General features: G+C 35.6%; 1 protein-coding gene across 27 annotated transcripts in view; it reads right to left on the bottom strand.

The window, feature by feature from the left end:
* NRXN1 (neurexin 1) overlaps positions 1-16,140 on the bottom strand; it is a 1,212,452-nt gene that overhangs the window by 146,153 nt on the left and 1,050,159 nt on the right. For 17 of the 27 annotated variants that reach the window (XM_034764371.1, XM_034764356.1, XM_034764353.1 and 14 more), the window contains 2 exons: positions 9,999-10,088; positions 8,210-8,529 (listed from right to left, as the gene is read on the bottom strand). In XM_034764371.1, the coding sequence (XP_034620262.1) occupies positions 8,210-8,529; positions 9,999-10,088 (410 nt within the window). The remainder of the gene's footprint in view (positions 1-8,209; positions 8,530-9,998; positions 10,089-16,140) is intronic. The other 10 variants (XM_034764365.1, XM_034764364.1, XM_034764372.1 and 7 more) reach the window with 1 other exon arrangement.

The following is a 16,140-nucleotide window of genomic DNA, read 5'->3' on the forward strand; positions in this document are numbered from 1 at the left end:
TATTTTACATATATAACAAGGAGATTGAATCTCTGCTTTAAATGAAAAACAGAACTGAAGCTTAACTATAGTGATGACCTCCATAATAACAGATCTTCATAGAAAAGCATCAGAACTGTTTACTAATCTAGAATCTAGAGCTGGGATTTTCAAAGGTACCTCATGGGAGCTACCCACCTCGCTCCTTTCGTCCCCTTTGAAAATCTCAGCCTCTATCTATATACAGTACACTCCTGTTTATCTGAATGGACTGGGGGGACATCCAAAACTTTCATCAAAACTAACATACAGCTATGTGGGGGACACTTCTGGATTCAAATAACTAGGATTTTTGGATACAGGGAATATGGATAACTGGAGTTATACTGTACCTAGCTATATATGTGCGTGTGTGTGTGTGTGTATATATATATAATAGCACGGAATGAAGAGTTATTGGGATGAGATTGGGACAGTCCACTCATGAGTGGTAAAGCCAGAGGAGTTGTGCGGACCATCCCAGACAAGTGCCAGCAAAACCTTTACCCCACACGCCAGCAGCATGTATTCTGTATAAACATGTACACTACAGAAAATCTACTTTGGAATTTTTCCTACATTTTATTGAGACTATTTCTGTATTGCTCCATCTGTAATGCGAGGTGCCTTTGTTTACATAAGGCCCATTGTACATGAATGCCACAAAAATCTCTAAAATGGCCCTAAAATAGATTTTGTATACACAGAAATGTCACATCAACTCACAACTTTAAAAAGTCCATCAGCTCCTGACCCTGCAACTGCGACTGCTCAGTTTATTGGGCATCTCTCCTTCACAAAGATCAAAAATGTTTCCAGTTCTGTTCCTTCCAGGTGAGGTGACACTGGACTTTAAAGTCATGGTATTTTTAGGTATAGAAAAGCTGTCACTGGCCAAAGGAATCTCACCCATGCCCAGTCTTGGGCAGGTAACATTTTAGAAAGGGGATATGGGGATGTGGAAAGGAAGAAACATTTCTCTGCCACGTTGATTTTTCTGTGTAATGTTCTTGAGGGAGTCAGAACACTTCAATAAATCCCAGGGGAGATCAATTAGTGGGCAGAAGATAGGGGAGGTGATCAAAGGTGCACGATAAATTAGTTCCTCACAAAGCTCTGCGATTTATCACATGGTTCCACAATTTATCAAATGACTATCACCTCCACAGGCAGAATGTTTAGAGATATACCATAGCACAAAAAAGATTCAACCCCAAAAGCTGAAATTCCAGGGTTCTGTCACCATCAAAGCTTGTCTAAGGGGTGGAGCTGATGACAGGGATACCAGACTCTATGGGGTTCATTAGACACTGGTGTGTAGCTGTTGGAGCTGAACTTCTGTGAGTTACCAAACCACAGGGAAAAACTTTACCTAGTGGGGCCAATGTGTCATTGATTGGGGTATGTCATATGTAGAGAGACTGACATAGAGAGGACAGGGAGCACCTACATGAAAACGTTTATGAGAAAAAAATGCAAACCATCCAACAGATAATTTTCAATTATTAATTCAAATAGATAGGCGAATAATGCTCCCTCTCTTGCTAACTACATTGATTCCTTATAAATGTGTCACTATAAAATACGTTAAGATTTACCAGCCCATGTAAAAATGATCTACTCAGTTTTAAAATCAAACTATTTTCATAAAACATCCCCATCGTTTAAAATATGCTTGATTTTAATTAAATGGTAAGGTACAGAGCCAAGCATGTCACTATACTACTTTGATGAATACCCTTTATATGTATTGCTCCAATACACATAAAGAATTGTATACTTTACCTGATGTATGCCTCCAGAGCCACTGACCAAATTTCAGCTAATCAATTTAAAATGAAACCAATTTAATTCTGCTTGACCAAAAATCTATGTCTATTGTTCCAAAACATGCAATCACCTTAAGGTATATTGCAATTGCTGTATAAATGGATCAGCATTATTGGTGAAAGCCCACTTTGTTTGAGGAAAACAAAACTGGAATGGATGGAAAAATAAAAACAACCGTTCTTTGTGTGCCAGAAGCAGTTTACAGCAGATGACAGCAGGGCTGCTATGGTTGGGGCTTAAAAACTGGCTGCTGCAATCACGTACGTAGAAGAGGGTCAGAAGTGAGCGTGTTAGTTTTGACTTTTGTTTACTTAGCTTGGGATTTTCCAGTTAATGTGTAGGTTCACACAACCACACAGAAGACAATCATGGAAGTATTAAAGGTCTGATCTTGTGATCCTTATTCAGGCAAAACTCATACTTAAAGTCCAATTGAAACCTTTTCTGTATTGCCAAATTTTGCAATTTTATTGAGGATCTTGCAATTTAAAATATTGTGCTTAATGCCTTAGCTGCTGGAGTTATATCATGTGATACAATCATTGGAGTAATGTTTTCATTCTCATTATATTTTTTTATTTATTTCCTTCATGATTGGAAGGAAAAGCTGGAAAATGTGACCGTTAAAGACTCAGAAAGCAAGAGGCAAATAAGAAAAAAAAAACCACAATGTGTTATTTTAAAAAAAGGCATGATATTTTAGGACAATCTCATGATTTTTTAGCATCTGACTCATGATTTTTGAAGACTCAGAGTAGTTAGTACTGATCTTCATTGAACTTAGTGGGAGTTCTGCTTCAGGATCAGGTTTTAAATCTCTTCATACTCAGAGAGAAATGTGAAATGTAGAATTCTGGTATGACATCTGAAACCAGCTAGGCATTTTGTGAGTTGTGATTACTATAATTGCTGTTAGTGATTGACTTATTATACCTATCAACTACGCACAAAGTCTATGCTAAAATATTCTGCCATTGTAGTTACTGCATCTTCCCACTCATACCTGTGACCCCTTGTTTGCTTCACCCACCTGTTACATCTTTTCTTTTACACTGTAAGCTCTTTGAGGCAGGATCTATCATTTACTATGTATTTGAGCAGTACAATGGTTATGGCCTATAGATGTTGTTGTAATATTGGGAGTGGGGTGAATTTTCAATGGAGAGGAATTAAGCACCCAACTCCCAATGACTTTCAATAGGATTTGGGCACCTTACTTACCTCTGAAAATCCAAATTTATAAATTAATAATATTTGAGATATGTCATCATTAAAACATCCAATGCTACCTGCTACCACTTGATATATCCCTTAAACATGCAAAACTCCCATTTAGAGTAGACTCTGAGACAAAATGTTTTTTTTTTTAAGACACTCAGACCTCATTATTCCTGGAATCATGCACATCACAACATGAAATACACATTTCATGGAAGTGTCGTCTCCGTCTTGTTACAGCATATATTGCAGCAATTAGAGGTGGGATAGAAAGTGCATGCTATACCAATTTGAACAGTCTTCTTTCTAGAATTATTGAATTAAAACATTTATATAAATATTTAAAATATCCTTTTAAAAATGGATATTGTAATCTTTAATTGAATTAATATCCCTGCAAATAAAGCAAATAACCCTTAATTGATTTGATCATTTACTTCTATCAGCTCATTTTTGTCTTCAAACATGCACTAGCTTGTAATAAATAATGTAATCTTCTTTCATTAGCAAGTACTGTCTAGTTGCCTATTTTCTTAGATAATCTAATTAATTTAATGATCGAAAGGTAACTTTCCTTCTTGTGCATTATACAATGCTCGTTTAAAAATCAAATATTTATGTTTGACATTTTTGGAGAGACAATGACTATGTTTATATACAGAAGAGAAACAAAGCATAAGAGAGGATAATAAACAAAGGAAACACCTATTAAATGCAGGTTTTCTGCAAGCTACGAGATGTCTTCAACTTTCACTGACATCAATGGGAGATGAAAGCATACAGGCCCATTTCTTCCAAAGGTGATATTAATTAAAAATTCATTTCCTGTATTGTTATTAACAATCTTAGATTACTGAAACAAACAAACAAAAATAAAATCTAATTTATGCTTTATTATGTATAGTGACTTTTTGCATTTCTCTGAGCCATGGCAATGAGAACAATCTGTTTCCATTGTGTTTCTTGTCAGTTTTTAGTGAATTTTGCTTTCAGATTCATATGCATTGCTATTATAAATAAATAAACTTGTAGTATATTAGGACTGTCGATTAATCACAGTTAACTCACGCGATCAACTCAAAAAATTAATCACGATTAAAAAATTAATTGTGATTAATCACAGTTTTAATTGCACTGTTAAATACTAGAATACTAATTGAAATGTATTTAATATTTTGGATGTTTTTCTACATTTTCATATACATAGGAGAAGCAAGCCAGGCCCCAGTTAGCCCGGTTCCAGAGGAAGAAGGGTATTAATTGGATTGGCTGAAGGGCCACGCCCTAATTACCAGAGTGGATCCACCTGCAGGCCTGGGTAGCCAGCCTGCCCTATAAAGTTGGCTAAGAGACAGGAAGCAGGAGGAGACAGGAAACGGAGGAGTGTGGGCTCTAGATCCCTGCTGGCTGGGAAGCTAGTAGTCTCCAGGAGTGTTGGTCTCTGTAAATACTTGTAAATAGTAGGTGGTGGGAAGGACACAAACAATAAAAGGACACGGGTGCTGCACTTCAGTTGGTCTCTGACTGCGTTTGTGGAGGGGCCAGGAGCAGGAACTGCTACAATTGTATTCTGTGTTGTAACTGAAATCAAAGTGTATATTATTTTTGCTTAAAAATATTTGCACTGTAAAAATGATAAACAAAAGAAATAGTATTTTTCAATTCACCTTATACAAGTTGTGATAAATAAAGTGGGGGGATAGCTCCCTTTGATGGACACCCATCCAGCCAGTTTGCTGTCGGTAGCTGTTCTTTACTTGGTTTACCTGTAAAGGGTTAAAAGTCTCCCAGGTAAGGGGAAAAAAAAGTGCGCACCTGACCAAAAGAGCCAATGGGAAGGCTAAAACTTTTTAAAATGGGGAAAGAAACTTTCCCTTTGTCTGTTGTTCTCTGGGCTGGAGGGTCAGGGCAGCAATGCTGAAAGCAGCTTAAGACAGGTATGATCATAAATCATCAGATCAGGCCTAGAACTACTTATCTGAACTCCAAATGTGTAAGTAGATCAGAATGTTTAGCTAGACGTATTCAGGTTTATTTTCTTTATTTTGGCTTGTGGGTCTCCTCTGTGCTAACCCCAGATGCTTTTGTTTGCTTGTAACCTTTAAGCTGAACCCCCAAGAAAGCTGTTTTGGGTGCTTAAATTTTGTAATTGTTTCTTTTAAGATCTAGCAAAAAGCCTAAGTTCCAGATGTATTTTTTCCCTTTTTATTTTTAATAAAATTTACCTTTTTTAAGAACAGGATTGGATTTTTAGTGTCCTAAGAGGTTTGTGCATGTTGTTTGATTAGCTGATAGCCACAACTAATTTCCTTTGTTTTCTTTCTCAGCTTTTCCCGGATGTGTATGTGTGAAAGGGCTTGAGGGTACCCCACAGGGAGGAATTCCCAAGTGCTCCTTCCTGGGTTCAAAGGATTTTTTTTTTTTTTTTTGCATTTGGTGTGGCAGCATTTACCAAGCCAAGGGCAGAAAAAAACTGTAACCCTGGGAATGTAATATAAGCCGGGAGTGGCAAGTATTAATTTTTAAAATCCTTGCGGGCCCCCACTTCTGCACTCAGAGTGACAGAGTGGGGATTCAGCCTTGACAAAAGTACTGTAGTGTAATCTCTTTGTCGTGAAAGTGCAACTTACAAATATAGATTTTTTTTTTGTTACATGACTGTACTCAAAAACAAAACAAAGTAAAACTTCAGAGCCTACAAGTCCTCTCAGTCCTACTTCTTGTTCAGCCAAACGCTAAGACAAGCAAGTTTGTTTACCTTTACAGGAGATAATGCTGCCCTCTTCTTATTTACAGTGTCACTTTTGTACTTTTGTAGCCGGGATTGCAAGGTATTTACGTGCCAGATATATCTAAAGATTCGTATGCCTCTTCATGCTTCAGCCACCATTCCAGAGGACATGCTTCCATGCTGATGATGCTCATTAAAAAAATAAGCGTTAATTAACTGAACTCCTTGGGGAAGGATTGTATGTCCCCTGCTCTGTTTTGCCCACATTTCTTCCATATAGTTCATATTATAGCAGTCTCGGATGATGACCCAGCTCATGTTTATTTTAAGAACATTTTCACTGCAGATTTGATAAAACACAAAGAAGGTACCAATGTTAGATTTCCAAAGATAGCTACAGCACTCGACCAAAGGTTTAAGAATCTGAAGTGTCTTCCAAAATCTGAGAGAGATGAAGTGTGGAGCTTGCTTTCAGAAGTTTTAAAACAGCAACACTCCGATGCGGAAACTACAAAACCCGAACCACCAAAAAAGAAAATCAACGTTCTGCTGGTGGCATCTGATTCAGATAATGAAAATGAACATGCATCGGTTGCACTGCTTTGGATTGTAATAGAGCAGAACTCATCATCAGCATGGACGCATGTCCCTGGAATGGTGGTTGAAGACTGAAGGGACATATGAATCTTTAGTGCATCTGGCACAAAAATATCTTGTGACGCCGGCTACAAGAGTGCCATGAGAACGCCTATTCTTAGTTTCAGGTGACATTATAAACAAGAAGCGGGCAGCATTATCTCCTGCAAATGTAAACAAATTTGTTTGTCTGAGTGATTGGCTGAACAAGAAGTAAGACTTGCAGGCTCTAAAAAATTACATTGTTTTAATTTTGAATGTAGTTTTTTTTTGTACATAATTCTACATTTGTAAGTTCAACTTTCATGATAAAGAGATTGCATTACTGTACTTGTATTAGGTGAATTGAAAAATACTACTACTTTTTTTTTTACAGTGCAAATACTTGTAATACAAAATAAATATAAAGTGAGCACTGTACACTTTGTATCCTGTGTTATAATTGAAATCAATATAGTGGAAAATTTAGAAAATATCCAAAACTATTGAAATAGATGGTATTCTATTATGTTTTAAAAAATTAATCGTGATTAATCACACTGTTAATCGCTTGGTAGCTGTAATCTGTATATATATAAAGATACACACAGATAAGTTGCATCAAAAGTGATTTTTAACCTAAATTTTGGGCTTGATTTATCAAGATAACAATAATTATTATTACCATTATTTTTACTTCTATAGTGCCAAATGTCTCTAAGTGCCTTATGTGTTTGAAGAACTATTATTCCAGTTTTACAGATGAAGAAACGGAGGAGCAGAAGGTTAAGAGACTTGTCCAAGGTCACACAGTAAATGGCAGTTTAAAACAGAACACAGGCAGCTTTTCTTCAAATTCCCTACTCTAACCATTAGATCCTTCTGTTTCCTTGGTTATATAACCATCCACATAGCATTCCAAGTTCTTGCTCCCACAACAACTTGTGACTTTCTCTTACACTTTGTCCCACATATGGACCTCAGCAGCCTAAGAGTTATGGTTTAGAGGCACATCGTGAAAACCAGTTAGTGATCATCTGAATCAAACGAACAGTATGACAACCTTTTGGCAATGTAAATCTTTTTTTAGGCAGTTACAAGCAGAATATGACAAATGCAAAAGAGTTTTATCTGCTAAAGAAATGTCCCGTTAAATTATATTTTTCTAAAGCACAGAGTTTGAATATTGTGACACAAGATATGTGCAAAGCAGATGATTAAAGTGCTTGATGAACTCACTCCTCCCCCCTTTTTTTTCAGATAATCAATTTTTCCCACACAACAGAAAGAGATCCTGCCAAAACCTGAAAGCTACTAAATGTATCACTAAATTGACAAGATGCAAATAACCTCAGCAAACAGTAAATAACATTCTCTGACTTGGAGCTTCAGTCTTGGAGATGCAAAGAGCTCTCAACTCTCCTTGAAGTTAATACCTGTCAGGATGCATCGTGCCCTTTAAGAAAGTGCATCATACTGTTATCTTTGAAAGGAAACTCTAGAATCTTAATGCCCTCTTTCCCACCATCTCCTACTCTCATCTTCATACTTTCTTTCATGTTGTTCCTTCAGCTTAGAACTCCCTACTATATCCCAGGGACCAACTAGCCACACTATTTCATTTCAACTACCTCTTTAAAACCCACACTTCTTTGCTGAAGTCCATCAGTATTACCTACCAAAGGAAAAAGTGCTGTTTAAAAATAACAATTGTATCGCTAGAGCAAACGCAATTTTGGAAAGTCCAGACGTACAAAGAAGGGAAAATATTTGGAAAGTATATAAAGGTTGACTAACCTGACCAATAGGTTCTTTTGTAGGGGTCTTTCCTCTTCTGACAGTGCTCGTGGCCAAAGTGGTGGTAGTTTCCATAACTGACGTGGACATCTCAGACTGCATTGCTGTGGCTGTTGATTCAGTTGTCATAGAAGAAGGCACTTCACCAACAAGTCTCACATTTCCTTCTATCACGATGTTAGCATCATTTTCAGCTGCCATATTCAGAACTTTCAAGCCATTGTAGTAAAGACCAGAGAGCTGGCCTTGGAATGGATGACCCTGTTCCTTGCCTCCAATTTTTATGGTTGCTTGGCTATTGAAGATTGTAAGCTGACGCCCTGTAAAGATAATATTACATACATGCAAAAATGTTGATTGTGAACTCTATACTCTAAGAGGATGATTAACAAATTTGCATGGGGTGAATAATGAGAGCAATAAACTATAAGAGAGTAATTTAGACTCATAATTCATTGCTTTTTTAATGAAGTGTCCATGAAATGCATAACTATTGAGAAATATTTGTAATTTCTTAATTTATGTTTTGTTTTTTGCTAAAAGGCCAATCAAGTATATTTATAAATTTGTTTAGTATTGCAAATAAGACTGAGATTGTCTTCCCTTTTACCTACATTTTGCCTTTGTGTATGTGTGTGTGTGTCAAGAATGCAAAATTTCTAATTCCTTAAAACTACTTTCCACCATCCACCAAGATTGTCAACATTTCAAGGATTTTCCACACCAATATAACACCTGCACTATAGCATTTTAAGTAACTGTGTGTATATAGACACATATATATATATACACACACACACACACACACACACACACACACACACTGGTTTGTGTGTGTGTGTGTGTGTGTGTGTGTGTATGCAAACCTTTTACTAAGTCAAGTGAAGTCTAATTTTAATGAGTATGTTCTAATGCAGTAATTCAGATATCTGTCATATATCTATATATAAGTGTATAAATTGTTTCCTTTTCACATCTGAATGTTTATTTTCCTTCGACATAAACACTGAAAAGAAATGCATGGTTCATACTGAGTATCTCAGAGACAAAGAATTCAAAAAAAGATGTCTGATTGGCTTTCAGCAAGGCTATCAATTAAAATAAAAAGGTTTTAGATGTAAAAGCGGCTTCAGGAATGATACACATACCAATGGAGAAATCATGGCACAATTCCATTAAACAGAGAAATCCTCAGCAACAGTACCATTATTATTAAACAGAATATTTACTTTAGCAGATTGGTTTCTGCTCATATAAGCATGCACACAACTTTAAGTTCTGTTTTAATTAGTGTTTGTTCCAAAATCCCCTTAGAAGGTTGCAAACGTTAAAGGGACTTCATTTTGATTGGCAATTCATAGTGCCCACTATTTAAGATACCTACAGTTTAAACAAAGATTTTTTTCAGGACCATAATGAACATATCATAACTACATATATTTTTAGTTAATAATTTAGATGCTGGAACATGTAATATAATCTATGAATGATTTATAATTTGTGGTTAATGTTTGCTATGAGTACCTTCATAGATTGAGTTAGTGGATTATATTTAACAGTCCCTTTAACCTTAAGTTAACAGGGTAAGATTATTAAACAGCTTCTAAAAATGTGTAGAAATTATTATACAAGGTATGCAAATATTACTCTCTACATTTTACTGTTTTAAATTTGTTTTTAATTTAGTTTTACTGAAAATTTATTTTATGTTTATTAGTGTTACAATGAAGTACTACTTGGTTATGTTCAAATTATTTTTTTATTTGAAGTTTTAATCAATGTTTTTTACCTTTGTCGAGTAGCCATTCATCAACTACTCGACCAAGTCGATATGGAATTCGCTGTCTAGCAATCGCCAGGCGCTCGTTATCATTGTTTCCTTTAAAGTTTAAAGAGACATTTCATTGGTTAAAATCTGTAAGGTCAAAGGTTAAAAGTTAATACTTAAAGCTTGAGCTATACAGTTGCCACATGATTTTTTGAAATTTGGAATTTTAAAAAGTGGTACCTAGAACATTTCATGTTTCAGACTTTTCATTCATTCATTTATTTTATTTTAGCAAACAAAATTATTCCTATGTTAATTGAAAATTAGAAATCTTCATTTGAGCTAGGTTATTAAACTTATGTTATAGACAGACCCAAAAAACAAATTTATACATCATATAATGGCTTTACAAAAAATGATCATTGACTTCAGGGTTTTGTCTTTTTTGATGTTTCTTATTAACTAGTTAAACATGTTCAGGTGAAACAGATTTATTTTTCAAAAGACATCCAACCTCTTACTCCAGGTTAGTCATTTAAAGAAGAAGAACACAAGCCTTAACCAACATCTATGGTACACTTACATCTGCTGTATAGAAATATACCTGACAAAAACGTATTTTCTATTAAAAAAAATACATTCTCATTCATTTGATTTAAATAAATTCCAGAAGTTCAAATATGTGATAGAGAACAAATAAGGTTATCCATTATTTTTACATTTTAACAGAGCCCAGTGATAACATATTTTACTAAGGAACATTAAGGCTTTGACAAAAGTGACTTCAGTGGTTGTCTATAATAATCCTGTATCCAAAATGCGAGGTGTTTAAAACTTTAGACGCATTTAGCAGAGGTTCATAAGCTAAGAGCTAGCCAGAAGGAGAGACTGTGAAGTATAAACTTCTCTAACTTGCAAACCTTTCCTGTCCCCATTCTGCAGAGAATTCCCTTTGTTTTCAGTGAGAGCTCTGCCGTAGAGCTCTGCAGCAGACTATGGTTCCAAATAATTAGAAATATACCAGCCTGCTACAGATAATTTGAGGATTGCCTCGAATATTTTTTTGTAATAATTGATCTGTATGCTTTCATTATATAAGGTATATCAGAAACATTTGATCAATTTCTATACTTTTTTACAAAAATTTTACTAGGAAAATGGTGAAACCAAATACTTTCTTCAATATAAAGTGCTTTTTGTTTAGATTGACAATACCTTTGTCTCACATGCATTGATAGAAACACATCAGTTTAAGTACCTGAGAAGTGAGCAAATTCAAAAGACTGAAAGACAATCATTCCTAACTGGGGTCATGTTCCATACTTGTACTTATTGATTTATATGTGCAAACTCCTATTGACTTCAGCAGGAGAAGGATTAAGCCCTGTGTTTGAAATGGTAGATATAAAGCACTAATCTCCAAGGTGTGCAACACCTTGAATTGAAACTCAGTACCTGGCAGGATCGTACTGCAAATTATCAAAGAAAAATATTATCCAAATTGAAGCACCCAGTCCCTTAACCTTTACTCAGGTAAGCAATATCTATGAAATCACCAGCAACATTCATAAAGTGAAGGATTGGATTTTACTGTAGCCCTGGAAACAAAATCAGTTTCCATTCCAACGAGTAATTTTGGTTTATTTATTCTGCTCTTCTGTAAAACAGGCTATGACTTACCATGCTTCCTGTCTGCTTTGTACAGTTTAACATAGTTATCATTCAGTGTGGCTGAATGTACAGCATCATGTTTTAGAAATTACCTTCTTCTTTACTTTCTCTTCATTATGCCATGTAAACTTCTATACACATTCTGATATTTGAAGAAAACACACCCACATAGCATTCTCCCCTGACTTCAAATACTTTTTGTACAAAACACTTCTGTTTTTTTCTTTTAAAATGCTTCCAAAGAAAGGATGCTATAGAGCAAAAGATTGCATTTTACTTTCATAACTTATATTCATGCTGTTGTGGACATTCAAAAAGTAGAATTTGTTCCTGATTGTATGCTGTGACCTTTTAAAATTCCAGCTCTTCATCCTGGGCCTAAAGCTGCATTGTTTGTATATCCCAAACTCCCCATGACTTCAATGGAAGTTGCAGATGTTCAAGAAATATCTGATGAAGCCTCATGTGAGCAATACGTGGAAAAAGGCATGCGGATTAATTTCTTCTGTCTGTCTGTCTGTTTTTCTGCATCTCCATTTTTTTCATCTTTCGTAGTAATGGCGTATTGATTGATGTTCTCTCATATATCTGACCTAGCTGGATTTCTTTCATCCTTGCTTATGTTTGGCATTTTTGAATGCTGCTTACATGGCTTTCATAGATGGCTTATCAATTGATTAACTAAATAAGTGAAATTATATCCTATTTCCATGAATTTTCCCTTGCTTCCACACTTAAAACCTCCCACAGTATATACATTTAAAAATATTCTATCAAATCACTTGTAATAAAGGTTAGATTGTTCAAAATTGAGGGTTGTGAACACTTAAGACCAGATTCACCTCCCATAAAGTCAAATCAAAGACTATCATGGAAGTTGGATTGGTCTTTACTCATCAAACAGTCTCATTCATTTCCATGGGACACTTTATGTGAGTAAATGTTCCCCAATGTGAGTAATAGCCTTAATGAAGAAACGTTTGGAATTTTATAATATGGGCAGACATATACTGGATATCATTTAATGGAAGGTGGATACCAATTAATTTATTTTTAACTTGCTTTCTAAAAGCTTATTTCATTTTAAAATCTTTGCAGTATACAGTGGGTGTATCCTATTATCATGTTGTATGATCTGCAAATTATGCTGTAACCTATCTGCAGCAGCCATGCACCCTGCGAGCTAAATACAAATGAAAAGCAGGGTAATAACCATTTGCTTTGTAAAGGTCAAATATAAAAATTATTGCTGATTACTTTAACTCATCTTTCAAAAGAGTAAAAGTGCATAGTCAAATGTATTTTGATTTGGCACCACTAGATTAGTTTAAGGTTTCTTAGCAGATAATACAAAACAAAGGGCTAAGGGGGAAATGGTGTGGAATTTATCAAACTTTAGTTTAATGGAGAGTGCATAGGTTTAGAGCTGAAATAATTAATACACATATTGGTGACTCAAATAGTAAATTTAAAAAAATGATACCATGAAATCAATCAAGACAGTTACAAATGATGAAATGAAAACAGTGTAAAAACAAAATAAAAATCGGGCATAAAAATAGTGATGGATACAAATCTGTTTATCAAATGTCTCTTGCTGAACAGTTAGGGTCAGAGTCTGAGCTGGGATAAATCCCCCTGAACTAAACAATGCTATACAAATTTAACCATCTGATAGGAAACATGTTACAGTCTGACACATTGTTTTCCCCCGTTGCATTAATCTAAAAAATTTCGGACACATTTGTTTGTAGTTTTGTCTGAACAACATTGAATTTAATCACCAAGAAAATTCCCAAATAAAGTTATTTGCATGCTATTATACTCTAAATAGAATTCTGGCTTTGAGTTTTTATACCTGTGAGCCTTCGTAAGCATTAAGAAATGCTGAAGAAATGCTTGTCAACAGTAATTCACTGGGAATAATTTATGTGCATAAACTTTAATTTTAGATAGGTCTTTGAATATCTAGCACAAAATTTCTTGCTGATATAGGTGAGACTTCTTTGATAAAAATAGGGGACAAAAATGACCACTCAAAGTTTTCATTGTGACATTGTCCAGTCTGATTGAATTCTAGATGGCTTAATTCTTCTACCAAACACACAATATTTTGTCACACTGTAGTGTATTAATTCTATATGAACAGGTAGACTTCAAGGGAATAACAGTAATTTCAAAGAATCAAGGTAAGCAAAGAGGAGCAACAAAGGTCAAAACTTTCCATCATATCTAAATCTTGTGGTGAGATTGAGAAGAAGCAATCCAAAAAATCTTAATCATAACTTTGCATCTATAGGTCAGTGGGGACAGGCTGACTATGTGAACTTCACTAATGTGTATTTTATCTCCTCCCGTTTTATTATATTTTCAGTGCTGAAGTGTAATTCTATTTTGTTTTCTGAAATAAAGGTGTCAGTTATTGATGTGAAATAGCAGCATCCTTGAAAGAGAATAAGTAAGAAGGTTGAAAATTGAGAGTCTGTGAAGAACAACTTAAAGGGTAGAGAATATATTGTTTCTTTGTAACAGCCTTTTACTTGTCAGACAAATTCACCCTATTAATTATAGTGAGCTACTCGGCAAATAAATAAAATGGGATTATAAAGAGAACTATGAACCCTATCATTGTTTTTGGAAAAACAAAATCCTTGATTTGCTTGCTAAGGGCCTGGGTCTTATGACAAAGCTCATCCTGACATCAGTGGGATGATTGGGAGAATAAGGGCTGAGACTGATATTGTGTGTTCAGCTAACACAAAAGGGAAAATCTGACAGAAAAAAGCTGAGGGGCATGAGAAAGGGCTAATGGTGGCTCCATGGCAGTCTCCTGAAAAAGCCTCTCAGCCCCCAGTTTATGAGATGCTCAATACAGTCACAGGGCTAGCCTACGGGATAGGGGCCATGCTCTAGTGATGGTCACTGATAGCTTGTGCTAAAGTTATCCTGATTAATAAAATATGGGTTAGATTTTCAAAGGTGTTTAAATCCAGCTACTAATTTTGCCATCATGGCTACAATCAACTGAGGATTCAAAGGATAAATTTTAAACCTCTAGCTACCTGATCTGCAATAAAATTCACATTCACAATTCATTGTGCATCTGTAATTTGACTCCCACAAACAAAAGAAGGTGTGATATTGCAAGCACTATCAATTGCAGGCACAAGTGTCTAACTATGTGGTTTGAATCTGAAATTGTAACACTGGCGGTCACATTAACTCACATGGTAACACTGCACTTACATCCGACTCTGCGGACAACAGAGCAGGTGCAATATTACAAGACTTGAAAAAAAAACCATATATTTATGCATTCAATGTTATTATAATAATGCAAATTGGGTACTTGCTGTAAGATATATTCAGAACACAGTGCATTGCAAGCAGCCAGCTCATGGAAATTCTGTAAAGTCTTACTAGGATTCAGATGAAAATTTAATTATCCTCTTTGAGCCTAATTTAGTGAAGTCAATGAGTCTGACCTAGTAAGCAAAGTTACTCATCTGTGTAAATGTTTGCAGGATTGGGTCCTTTAGCACGGGACATGCTTTAGTTATTCCACTCACCTGATTCTTCCAATGCAATTGCATGATTGCGCACAACATTAGGGGAAGTCTAATTAATATCCTCAGCTAGCCCCATAGCTTCCTAAAGTTAATGTAGTGTCTTCCTGAAACTGTCAGGTCCCTGTCTGCCCTCAGGCACTGAAAGCTATGTATCCAAGAGATAAGTTTCCTTCTTCTCCAATGCTTAAGGGAAAGCAGATGCAAGTCTCTAGGATATAATGTTTCTTCCCGTCGGTCATCTTGAACAGACCTGTCAATCAGCCAGCCGAGACAATTCAAGGGAGAAGCAGCTCTAAAGTTAGTTAAAGCAAGTGCATCAAATAAATAAGGTTCAAATTCTACAATGCTTGCTCACCTAGGATAGTATCTTTCTCCGCAAGTAGTCCCACTGAAGCTAATGGAACCACTCATCTAGTAGAGGGCTATTCAGTATGAGTAAAAATGTCAGAATCTGGCCCTAAGTAAATAGGTGGAATAAAATAAAACACCAGTATGTGGCTATAGATGGGGCCCTAAACAAACAAATAAAATATGTTAAAAAAAAAACAATACATATCAGATAGACCACAGTCTTCATTCTGAATTCATTAGCATGAGCTCTCAAACCCCATGATCATGCCATACAGACCCGTTCAATGGAACAATTTAATAAAGAGAGCCACATGCATTGATGCTGAATAGCCAGATAGGATGCACTATAGACACTATGGTGTCTATCAGATATTTCAAATTAAAAACACACCTAGAAAATAAGATACTGAAGGATGTTTCCCCTCCATTTTCTTATTTATTGCCATAATTCCCTATGATTTGTGAAAACATAGGAATGTATCACCAGTGCTAACCTCTGACCAGTGCTTTAGTTGCATGTTCCGGGCAAGGAGTGCTCAGAATTTGCTCTTTTTGGTGCTTTACCCTCAAGA

The sequence above is a fragment of the Trachemys scripta genome, chromosome 3, assembly GCF_013100865.1.
Source record: "Trachemys scripta elegans isolate TJP31775 chromosome 3, CAS_Tse_1.0, whole genome shotgun sequence".
Lineage (NCBI taxonomy): Eukaryota > Metazoa > Chordata > Testudines > Emydidae > Trachemys > Trachemys scripta.